The sequence below is a fragment of the Medicago truncatula genome, chromosome 6 (genome assembly GCF_003473485.1).
Source record: "Medicago truncatula cultivar Jemalong A17 chromosome 6, MtrunA17r5.0-ANR, whole genome shotgun sequence".
Lineage (NCBI taxonomy): Eukaryota > Viridiplantae > Streptophyta > Magnoliopsida > Fabales > Fabaceae > Medicago > Medicago truncatula.
In genome coordinates, this window is record NC_053047.1 from 21529104 (window position 1) to 21541926 (window position 12823).

Here is a 12823-nt window from a genome sequence, read left to right on the forward strand (position 1 = left end):
AAGTCGGTCTAATTTGACAGATTAGAAAACAGAATCAACAATGGAGGATGGAGGCGAATCAGGTTTTATATCTCAGCTTTATATATACAAGTGCACTACAGCTTGTGCTGTTTGGTACGACGCAAAGTGCTCACGACAAAAACGTAAACTGACGTGGCTATTTCTAATTTGTTTGTAAAATGAAGATTCTTTTGGTTCATGCCATCTGACTTGATTGATAAGCTGCTGACTGTGTAGTGATGGGTGAAATGGTACTGACACGTCATTATTATTATTTTTTTAAAAAATGGTAAATAGGTGAAATACCTAAAATATCCTTAATGATAAATTAAAAAAATTTAAAACTTCCTCCGTTTCAAAATATAAGCAAATTTTATTTTTTAGGTTCATTCAATTAATGATGTATGTGGTTCATAATATGGACCACATACATCATTAATTGAATGAATCTAAAAAGTAAAATTTGCTTATATTTTAAAACGGATGGAGTGTCTTTTTCTCTTCTTCTCATGCGTAAATCCCCTCCTATTATTCCATTTGAATTCTTTTATTAAAAACTTAAATGAATTCTTTTTTATTTCTTTTTTATCTTCATCTTCTTCCCTAATCTCTTTCTTTTACCATCCTTTTTCAGCAACACAACATCAACACAACAACAAAGTAGTAGACCTAATCTTTTCTTCTCTTCTTTCTTGGCTGTTCCATTCCATCTAATTTTTGGATCGACCATCAACGACACAACAACAATAAATCATTTTGTTAAAAAAAAAAAAAACAACAATACATTATTAACAACAACAACACACTCAATCTCAACAAACAATTAACTAAATTTTTTCAAAAAAAAAAACCGCAGCAAAAACGGGGATGAAACTAATTTTTTTTTAAAAAAAAACGGCAGCACAACACAACAACAACAACAACACGCAGCAATACCCTAAAAACGCAGCACCTCACAACATCTTTTCAGATTTTGCAATCTCCTTCTATCTTCTTTTTCAAAAAAATTAACAGCTTTTTTTTTTTTGTCAAAAAAATAAGTTTTCGAAAATTTTAATTTTCAAAGTTTTTTCTTTTAAAAAAATCTGAAAATTATATGTTCAATTTTTATTTTCAAATTTATATTCAGATTTTATTTAATTAAATAATTTTCCATTTTTTTCATATTTCAATAAATTATATTTTTACAAAATATATAAACGAAATTTTTTTTAATTATTTTCAGATTTTTTAATTTTAAAATCTTTTTTTTTGAAAATTTAATATTATGTGGCATGCCACGTGGCCAAAGTCATGCCACTTCAGCTGAATAGTGGGTCAGGGACCATTTTCAAACAAATTTTTTTTTATAGGGATGTATTTCCAGGTTTTTTTTTACAGGGATGAAAATCAAAACTGAACCAAATTACAGGGACGATTATCATATTTAAACCGAAACATAATCATCATCTACTTCACAGTTGAACCTGTCTAACTCCAAATCAAAAGTAGAAATGTTTATGATGCGATTTTTTAAAAAGAAAAAAACCATCTGATCTGAAATAAAATCACATGTGGTTCGGTTCAGTTTCAAATGTCACTTTTTAAAAAAAATCCAATCCTAAACAATCAAACACAGTCTTATTTGAAAAAAGAGAAAACATCTTGCAAACAATATGAACTATTTTGAATGAATTGGCATTGGGATAATGCACGAGTGTTTTTGGAGTTTCTTAAAATATTTTATGATGTTGATAATGGAATTATGTCTCTTGTTATTTTTATTATACCGTAATCAATATATACAAATATTGTTGACTCATCAAGATAATTTCCTAATAAATATACATTAATGTGTCACTAATACATAATCTCTAATAATAACTAATAATAAATATGTTTATATTCTTTGTAAGTGTGTCTGGTTCGTTGTTGTTGACTTCTTCTCAATACTTTCATGAACAATAAAAATATGAACTTGATAATTTTTATTGTTGTGGTTCTTGATCCTCGATACAAGCTTCGATTTGTTGTCTGAAGTCTTTAAAATATTAATAATAAGAATATATATTTTAATGGAAATGGTGAATCTCAACCATGGTTAATACCTATTGAGATTTAGACTTTTGAGTTTAATACATGATTATGAATGAGATTGTGAACAAAAGTGAGGTAGAAGAGTATCTCTTGGAGCTATTAGAGATATAAATTCAGTGTTAGCACTAAACTTTTTTTTTTTTGGTCAATGGCACTAATTTTTATTCTTTTTTGGTCAATGGCACTAAATTAACTTTTGTCTTTTTGGTCAATGGCAATAAACCTTTTTTTTTTTTTTTAAGGAATGTAAATAAACTTTTTATTTAGTATGTAAGAGACATTTTATTTAGTATAAAAAGAGACAATATGTAAATATGTTCACACATCACTCATTCTAAATATTCTCTAATTTTCAAAGAAGCAAGTTGGAAACGTGAATTTTGAAAATGATCAATATATTTTTCTTTGTCTTTTGTTTGTTAAATAGTCATGTTCTTGAAGGTGTTCGAGGTACAATTCAAGATGATTTCATACAGTTGGAGAAAGCCACCAACACTAATGTATTTTTTTTCCCTGAATTTTGTATTGTTTATTGGTTTATTACATTGATATTGATTTTGAACTAGTTATACTAATTTTTCTTTTTAAATATATAGTATGCAGGAGTAATTCTCAACCAATCTGAAAATTTTACAACTGATTTCCATTCAGTTAGTAGCTATATTAGTATTTTTAATCCAAAAGTTGATACGACCCAAACAAGTGCTGCAGCTATGATGATTGCTAATAGATCTCCGAATAATTTGAATACAATTATCGTTGGATGGCATGTGAGTTTATTATATTTATGAAATATTATCACAATATTTTTTTGTTAAAACTTAATATGCATATATTGTTCATTTTCTCATACTAAAAACAGTCCTTAATTTAACTCATATTTTTGTTAGGTGGATCCTGAAATGTACAAGGATAATAAAACTCATCTTTTTACATATTGGTCGGTAAGTATTTTTTCTAAATGTGTTTTCGTTTATTTTGCTCACACACTATAGGTTATAGATTCTTACTTTTTACTATGACTTATTTAGAATAATTAAAGTTTTCATTCTTTAAAAATTGACAGAGTGATAAGAAAGGATGCTATAATTTACAATGTCCTGGTTTTGTTCAAATTGACGATTCTTTCACCTTCGGTCAAATACTTAATAACACATCAACCATTGATGGACCGACAAACGAGCTTCCATTAGTTATTTTACAGGTAATTTCCAATTAAAAAGTTATGATTATATTATAGGCTTAATTACACTTTTGGTCCTCGTGTTTTGGTCTACTCACGAAACTGATCATGCCCTTTTAAAACAGAACAAAATGGTTCTTCAATTATCATTTTTGTTGCATTTTTGTCCTACCTCCTATTTTCAAACTCCAAAAACGCAGAGAAATGACAGTTTTATGAGGTTTTAGACCTACCCTATGCTCAACCATAAAATCAACAAGGAATAAAACATGTGGGCACAAGGAATCTATTTTATTCAGCACACTAACAAAAAAAAAACCTAATTTGAAACATATCTTAGAAATTAGGGTTTTTTTTTTTGTTAGTGTGTTGAATAAATTGGATTCTTTGTACCCACATGCTTTATTCCTTATTTATTTCATGGCTGAGCATAGAGGGTAGGTCTAAAACTGTCATTTCTCTGCGTTTTCGGAGAATAAAATGGGAGGTAGGATGAAAAATGCAATAAAAATGATAATTAGAAGACCGTTTTGTTATATTTTAAAAGGGTAGGACCAGTTTTATGAATAAGTCAAAACACGAGAATCAAAAATGTAATTAAGCCTATATTATATTGTATAGTACTCCCTCCGGTCCTATTTATAAGAGAATTTTGGGTCAACAAAAGTTGATGTATCTAGTTAAAAATTCAGTCCAAATACATTCACTTATGTTGACCTAAATTTCTCTTATAAATAGGACCGGAGGTAGTATTTTGTATAAGGCTATTTTTAACTTTTTAACCATCAATATGCTCACAAAACTTTATTGAAGTGCTCAGAATCCTAAAACAAAAGATTGGTTGATTGGTATTGGAAAAGTAATAGGATACTATCCAGCATCTTTATTCTCCAACATGTCATCAGCTAATCAAGTGGGATGGATAGGTAAAACAACAAATGATTTGAATACCCCTAACCCTCCTATGGGATCTGGAGCACTGCCTAATGGTGTGTTGGGCCATGCAGCTTATTTTAAGTATCCTACATTTAATTTAAAAGGACTTGAGACAGGCTTGGGTCAAATCCAAAGTTCAAACTCTGGATATTATAATGCTTCATACTATAATGATAGTCAAGGTTTACTATATATCCAATTTGGAGGACCAGGGGGGAAAGTGTAATGGGAATTAAGTTATATTATGGTTGTTTTTTTTCCATGTTAAATTAATAAAACAATATCATTATTCATTGTCAATGTGGAATGGTTTGAAGAAACTCATATCAATAATTGAACATCTTCGAATGCATATTCATTGGAATGGTGGAATGGGTCTATCGATGGTGAGTAGGAATTCATGTCAATGTGGAATGGAAGTAGCATTGATTAATTGAATATGTAAAATATTCAAAGAAATGAAAGACGAGTCGACGCTTACAAAAATCCCATTTTTCGCTATAATTATTTTAATCATTTATTATGTGTTTATGGATGTTTACGTGTGATTATTTGTCTTTGTAATTATTTTCATCATTTATTATGTGTTTATGGATGTTTACGAGTGATTATTTGTATTTGTGAGTATTTTGTTTGGGAATAATGGATTTTTGACCTAGAAGGGTATTTTAGTCATTTTTAGAATAAGGGGTATTTTGGTCATTTGGCAAGTGAGGGTAAATTAGCTCATTTTCACAATTAGAAATCTATCTCAATTAAAAGGTGGTGTGTGTATATATATATATATATATATATATATATATATATATATATTGAAGCTTAAGCTACTAAATTCAAGACCTAGAGGTAAGAGGGATAGATTTCTTTCATCAATTAAGCTATAATTTCAACTTTTGATTATGGGTCATAAGGGATTATTGTGAATTATGATTTTTTGTGATTTTTTATGATGAATTTTGTGCTCTTAAGCTAAATTAGCCCACTTAAATTGAGACTAGAGAGAATTGAACCTCAGACCTCGAGGACGAGCATATTCCCGGATCTCAAACCAATATCACAAGGACAACCCAGGTAATTATGGTATGTTAAACTTCATGGATTTGATATGTTTATGTGCTTAAATTCATAGTTGTTGATGATAAGTTGTTTTGGTGATTTTTTTCTTATTTAAGTGTAAACCATGAATTGATGAGTGATTATTGTTGGAACATGTTTAAATTTACTTCGTAAATGTTTATACATGTTTATATGTTGATGGGGTTTGAATTGGTGTGGTAGTTTGTGAAGTTTAAATGAAAATATGAACTTTTGATGAAAAATAAACTAGATTATGATTTTGACATGAATTTGATGAAAAAAAGTTTGAATGGGTTCTCGAGAGGAAACCCAAATACTCGGTTGTGCTCTATGGTGCAGCTCGCCTAGCGAACTGGAGCTAGCCATGACGAGTTTCTCAGGGCAGTCACCTATGTTTTGGGTGTCCCGGGTACTTGGAGATCGATCTGGACGTTCCAAAATGATTCATTTGAGATGGGTTATATGATCAATCTCATTCGGATTTGACGATCATATCGTCCATGTAAACCACAAAAATGTCGCCCACAAAATTTTTGTTGTACACTTTGTCCATCGTTCATTGATAAGTGGCACCCGCATTCCTGAGTCCGAAGGGCATTACTCTATAGTAATAGTTCTCTGATTCGGTCATGAATGCAGTTTTAATCTCGTCGTCTGCATTTGGTTTTCCTTTAACTTTACCTTTTAAATTTTTATCCAGAACACTAGTACCAGTTGTCATCATCCTTAGTTGTTTCTTAACATGTTCAAGATGTGAGTTCAGAAGTGTTACCTCATCATTGAGTTAAGAGATTTTTGCTAGATGATTAATTCTTTCAGCTAGCAGTAGACTATTTTTCTTCTTCTGTTCTACTAGCATCTTGGATACCTCATCACTTCTAGCATATAAACCTTTATATGAAGCAGCTAACTCATCATAAGCTAACTTTTTATCACATGATTCAATGTCAGAAAAAACTCTACCAGTCATGGCAGTCACTTGCTTAGTAGATTCACTTTCATCATTGTTTTTATCCCTTCTTTGAGAGTCATTGTTTCTGCTGATGTTGAAAGAGATGTTCTGAACATTTGGCCTCGACTTTTTGTCAATCATCTCCAAAACTTTGTTAAATTCTCTACCTAGACGCGTAATTGCATCTAAAATAATTTCATCAGTCTCCATTTCACATTGAACATCTTCTTATATCCATTGGCTAATTCAAAGGCTTGAAGTGACCCAATTAGTTCATCCACCTTCATGTTACTAATGTCTTGGGCGTCCTCAATGGCGGTGATTTTCATGTAAAATCTCTTTGGTAAAGATCTGAGGATTTTTCTAACGAGCTTTTCATCAGAAATTTTATCTCCAAGTGAGTCAAACGAGTTAGAAATGTCAAGAATGTTCATGTAATAATCTTGTATGTTCTAATCCTCCAACATTTTTAGATTTTCAAATTGAGTAGTCAAAAGTTGAAGTCTTGACATTTTAACTTTTGAAGTACCTTCATGTGTAGTCCATTCTTCTTCTGGTTTTAGAACAGTTGTCTTGTTGACATCTTTATCAAGAGCCACAGGATGCTCTCAGCCCTTCAGAATTGCCTTCCATGTCTTGCTATCAATGGATTTTAAGAAGGCACTCATGCGCGATTTCCAATAATCATAGTTAGAGCCATCTGTTAGCCAATATTTGTGAGAATATGAGCATTTAATGCAGTCAAGGGTTTGACCGAAAGATGGGGCGAAGTTTTGAGAAAGAAATCCATCGAAAAATACAAATGTGCTTCAGCAGGAATCAAAGACGTTGTTTCTAGTTCGACGGATGAAAGAAGTTGTCGACGCGCTCTTCAGGTCTTACGGATAAGGCCAAGCAGTTAGCAAACGGCTAGTTTTGGTGAACGGCTAGTTTCGATTTTGAATCGAAAGGATGTGATTAGGTAGTTATAGGACTATCTGTATATATAGTAGTTTTTTCTTAGGAAAAAAGGGTCACAATTCAATCATACTAAAAACTTACACTCAATACTGTCCGTATGGAAGCGACAAACGAGTTACAAGTTGCAAAGTATGAATATGTGTACCAACTTTCATTAAGTCTTTACAAATTCAATACAATCTTTTAAACACTTTTGCAATTTAAGTCTTGTTTTACTAAGTCTTTTCAAAGTACTTCTTTTCATTATTATTATTTACAGAACTTCGATTGAATTCAACACGGATTGAATTCGATTCATTTACATTTACGTTCTTGTCTTTACGTTATCAAAAATACTTTACGAACAAGTATTACTCTTATTTTCAAACAACAAAAACACAATATGCTCCTAAGATTTACTGGTTGATCTTGCAAGTAAACATCATTGAAACCAGCGATTGTTTACCAAAAATCAGTGTAAACAAATTGGCACGCCCAGTGGGACCTTTTGTGTTTTTAATTTTGAAAATTTTCAATTCTAAATTTTTTATTGGTCTGTACTGTGTATGCGTTTAAGGAATAACAAAATACTTCCTGAAATGACGCGCCCTTCTATAGTTTCTGGTACAACAGCAGCAAACACTGCTTCTACTTCGAGAACAGCGACCAATAAGGCAATTCCTATAGGGTCTACACAACTTGGCCAAAATAGCAATATGGGTCCTGTGTTAGAGCCTGTAGAGACCGTACTTGAAGAAAACATAGTCTCGCAAACATCACAAGCCAATGCGTCGAATACAATGGCTAATAATACTTCAAGAAGTATCCCGGTGGCTACGACGGCCGCTCAGACTACCCAGTCTGCGGGAAATATGTTTTCTCAGAGGTCTCTCAATTTGGGAAACAATGGAAGAGGGTCTTATGGTATCCCAACCTCCTCAACCTAAACTTCACACACTACCACGATCACGCCACCCTTTTCTAACCAAGGGGAAACTGTAGCGTTTGGTAGAACCCAACAAGCGTTTATCCCATTCGGTTCGCCTCAACAATCTTTGACCAACGCTTCGATGAATGCGTTAAGGCAAACCATGGCAGAAACTAACCATGATATGGTTAATATGGTGACACAACAAGTTGCGACTGTTATTAGCCCTTTGATTCAGGAGACGAACAGCAGTTACCAAGCCCTGTCACAACACATGGGGCGGATAGCGGATTTTCTGGGCGCACCCCAAGTGCGCGCTACGCCGGCTACGCGAAATGCGAATGCCAGGCCAAGAGAAGCACCCGTCGAAGAACAGACTAATCAAGTGCTCGAAAACCAGGCACAAAATGAACAGCCTGAAACACCAGAAGAGCCCGTTAGGATTCCTGTAGTGGTAAATAGAAACCAAAATGCTGACCAAGTGGTTATGCAGACCCGTCGAAATAATTATGGAGGCCATAATAACATAGCCGATATAGTCGAAACATTGATGGCCCAAAACGGTTTCAACACTGGAATACACCGTCCGAATTTTGTTTCCGCGTTAGCCGATTTCGTTTTAGAAACGGAGATGCCAAGAAACCATAAAATCCCAAAATTTACTAAATTTGCTAGGGAAACGAATGAGTCCACCGTTGAGCACGTTGCTCGATATATTATTTCCCAAGTTCTCTGACGAAGAATGCATTCACATGGTTCACAACATTGCCCCCACACTCCATAGTTAGCTGGAATCAATTGGAGAAAGCGTTTCATGAGCAGTTTTACATGGGTCAGTCTAAGATTAGTTTGAAAGAATTGGCCAGTGTTAGACGGAAAACGCACGAGTCGATAGATGATTATCTGAACAGATTTCGACTCCTTAAAACCCGATGTTTTACAGCCGTGCCAGAACACGAACTGGTCGAAATGGCTGCAGGTGGCTTGGATTATTCTGTCCGAAAGAAATTGGATACACAATATCTTAGGGACATGGCGCAATTAGCAGATAGAGTCCGCCAAGTGGAAAGACTCAAGGCTGAAAAAGCCAGGACAAATAGGTTCCCTAAGAAAGAAAAAGTTGCTTATATCGAAACTGGGCATATCCTAAAGCTGAAGAAGATCTAATTGATTTTCTGAATCGTTGCAAAATTTCAAACACCAATGCCATGCTTTGCCCAAGATGTAGCGTAGTTTTTGATAAAGAGGCTGCTAAAGCCATAGAAGGTGCTAAGCCACAGGCAAAGTGGAAAGGGAAGAGGAAGGATAACCGCCCTAAATTTAATTTCAACAAAAAGGGTGTCCCTTATAAAGACCACGCTGCTGAAAATTCTCAAAAGAGAAATTGGAGAGAAACTTTCAATCCGTCTGCTAATTCTCCCACAGACACTTAGGTCTTTTCAGGAGGAAGGAAGTCTGGTTACTCTGCCCCTCCAACCAAATGGGTGAAGAGAAAAGTTCCTGCTCCTCGACTCAATGTGCCAGAATTGCCTACCAGGTATTCTTATAATAATAATTACAAAGGTAAGCAACCTATGACACGAACTCAATGGCGTAGGTATCAGCGCCAGAAAAAAGCAACAACTCTACAAGACATTACCAACATTGACAAAACGGAGTATAAGCAGAAAGCTGTGTTCGAAATGGTTAAGAAACCAGCAACAAAAAGAATTTCACCCCCATTGTCAATTTTGAAGAAAGATTGTTCCAAAGAGGATGAGGAGATGACTTCAAATTTCACGGAATCTGACCCGAGCATCGACATAGTTTGCAATGTGGTTTCAATCATGCCTGTGGAATACGATGTCCAGTCAGAGATTAATGAAGTGGAAAGTGACTTTGTCGATGAAATGGCAACTCACAAGCCACTATGCTATTATGTCATGAATAATGGCTGTGTGGAAGAACAACATGCGGTTTTCGAGAAGCCAGATATTTCGATGAAAACGCATCTCAAGCCTTTATTTATTCAGGCCAAGATCAATGGCGTAGGGGTAAATAAAGTACTAGTAGATGGTGGAGCCACCGTCAACTTGCTGCCTCAATCTTTTCTGGGAAAAATTGGACTCTATGACTCTGACTTGAAGCCTCATAATGTCATTCTCACCAACTATGAAGGCACTTCAGGAAATTCTTTGGGCGCCAGCGAACTCGAATTAATGGTGGGCAGCACCAAAAGAATAACGACGTTTATGGTGGTCCCATCGAAAGCAAACTTCAATGTACTGTTGGGTAAGGAATGGATACATGGCGTGGGTGCAGTTCCCTCTACGGTGCATCAAAGGATTGCCATATGGAAAGAAGATGGGCTAGTTGAAAATGTCGAAGCTGATCAAAGTTATTTCTTGGCTGAAGTAAACACTATCACCAAGAGAAATTTCGATAAACAGCTGGCACATATAGCCCCAGTCATATCTCCAGGACCGAAACAGATGGCTTCGAATGATGAATTGTACTCAATGAAGCTGCAACCAGAGGCAGGGTTCGTGTGGGAAAAAGAATTCAGAGACCATGATTTTGTAATGGTCAATCAACAAGAAGCTCAGTTGGATAATGAAGATTCGCTGGTAACTAGAGCCCAAGCATACAAAAAGGTTACTGATGGCCTTGTCCCTAATGCTTCAGAGTATGCTACCCCACCACTTGGGGGGGACGCAAGAAAGTGAAATTATGTCTGGTCCCAATATGTGGGAGAAAATTACGGCCTACTTGGCCGAAAAAGAGATACAAACGGCCAGAGAGGCCGAATCTTCGAAGTCAAAGAACACTGAGAAGTTAGAAGACGGATCAACAGATATTGAGGTCGAAGACCAGAAACTGGATTGCATTTATGATGATGAACCGTTGGGCTTCGAAGAGGATCCTATGGGATCCACCACGAAAATGAAGGCACAAGATCCCCTCTAAGAAATTGATTTGGGTGACGGAACGTTTAAAAGACCTACTTATGTAAGTGCCAAAATCCCTGAAAAATTTAAATGTCAAATTGCAGAGCTATTGAGAAAATACAAAGATTGCTTTGCATGGGATTACAACGAGATGCCTGGTTCGAAACGAGAAGTGGTGGAGTTAAAATTACCAATTCGACAAGATAAAAAGCCAGTCAAACAGATTCCGCGTAGGTTCGCTCCACAAATCCTACCAAAGATCAAAGAAGAAATATATCGATTGTTGAAATGCGGCTTCATCAGGCCTGCGAGGTATGTGGATTGGCTAGCAAATGTAGTTCCAGTTAAAAAGAAAAATGGAACCATAAGGGTATGCATAGATTTTAGAGATCTAAATCTCGCTACCCCCAAAGACGAATACCCAATGCCGGTAGCAGAAATGCTAGTAGATTCAGCGGCGGGTTTCGATTACTTGAGTATGCTAGATGGGTACTCTAGTTATAATCAAATCTTTATTGCAGAAGAAGATATCGCTAAGACCGCATTTCGATGCCCAGGGGCATTAGGATGTTATGAATGGATAGTGATGCCATTTGGTCTGAAAAATGCTGGTGCTACGTACCAGAGGGCGATGAATTTAATGTTCCATGACTTCATAGAGAATTTTATGCAGGTTTACATAGATGACATTGTAGTGAAATCTTCTTCGGAAGAAAGACACTTGGAACATTTGCGCCAATCATTCGAAAGGATGAGGCAATATGGATTGAAAATGAATCCATTAAAATGTGCATTTGGGGTTTGTGCAGGTGATTTCTTAGGTTTCGTTGTGCACAAAAAAGGAATCAAGATCAACCAGAACAAAACCAAAGCAATAATTGAGACCAAGGCTCCTTCTACAAAGAAAGAATTACAGTCTCTATTAGGAAAAATCAACTTTCTCCGAAGATTTATATCAAATCTAAGTGGCAAGACACAAGCTTTCTCACCATTGCTTCGATTGAAGAAAGATGATATTTTCAAATGGGAACCTGAGCACCAAAAAGCTTTCGATGAAATCAAGTCTTATTTGGTAAATCCTCCGGTCCTTTCTCCTTTGTTAAAGAGTAGAAGAATGAAGTTATATATAGCAATGTCAGATGGCACTATCGGAAGTATGTTAGCACAAGAGGATGAATATGGCACAGAAAGGGCCATTTATTATTTAAGTCGAGTACTTAATGATGTTGAAACAAGATACCATCCTAGTGAAAAACTTTGTTTGTGTTTATTCTTCTCATGTACAAAACTCAAGCATTATATAAAGCCTTTTGACGTTTATGTGTATTCCCATTTTGATATCATTAAACATATGTTGTCGAAGCCAATTTTACATAGCCGAGTCGGGAAATGGGCCTTGGCATTGACAGAATATTCATTAACATATCAATCATTAAAAGCTGTCAAAGGCCAGATTGTGGCTGATTTCATTGTAGACCATTCAATAAGTGAGGTTTTGACAACCGAAATAGACAACCATCCATGGAATTTATATTTCGATGGTTTTAGTCATAAAAATGGTACTGGCATAGGGATAGTTCTAATATCGCCCAAACACCATAAATTCGAACACAAGTTTCGAATCAGTCAGTTTTGCTCTAACAACGAGGCCGAGTACGAGGCCTTAATTACAGGTCTAGAGATTGCACTCGAACTGGGGGCAAGATGCATCGAAATCATAGGAGATTCTGAACTTGTCCTCAAACAGATGACTAGAGAATATAGGTGCGTTAAAGAAAGTTTGGTCACCTATCATGCAATAGCTA

The 12823-nt window shown here is 35.1% G+C and overlaps 1 protein-coding gene across 1 annotated transcript; it reads left to right on the forward strand.

Moving 5' to 3' along the window:
* Positions 1-40: 40 nt before the first annotated feature.
* Positions 41-4421, forward strand: LOC120576029 (uncharacterized). The gene is made up of 6 exons (XM_039826988.1): positions 41-114; positions 2504-2576; positions 2673-2846; positions 2967-3020; positions 3143-3280; positions 4080-4421. The coding sequence occupies exons 1-6, from the start codon at positions 41-43 to the stop codon at positions 4419-4421; spliced, it is 855 nt and encodes a 284-aa protein (XP_039682922.1).
* Positions 4422-12823: the final 8402 nt, after the last annotated feature.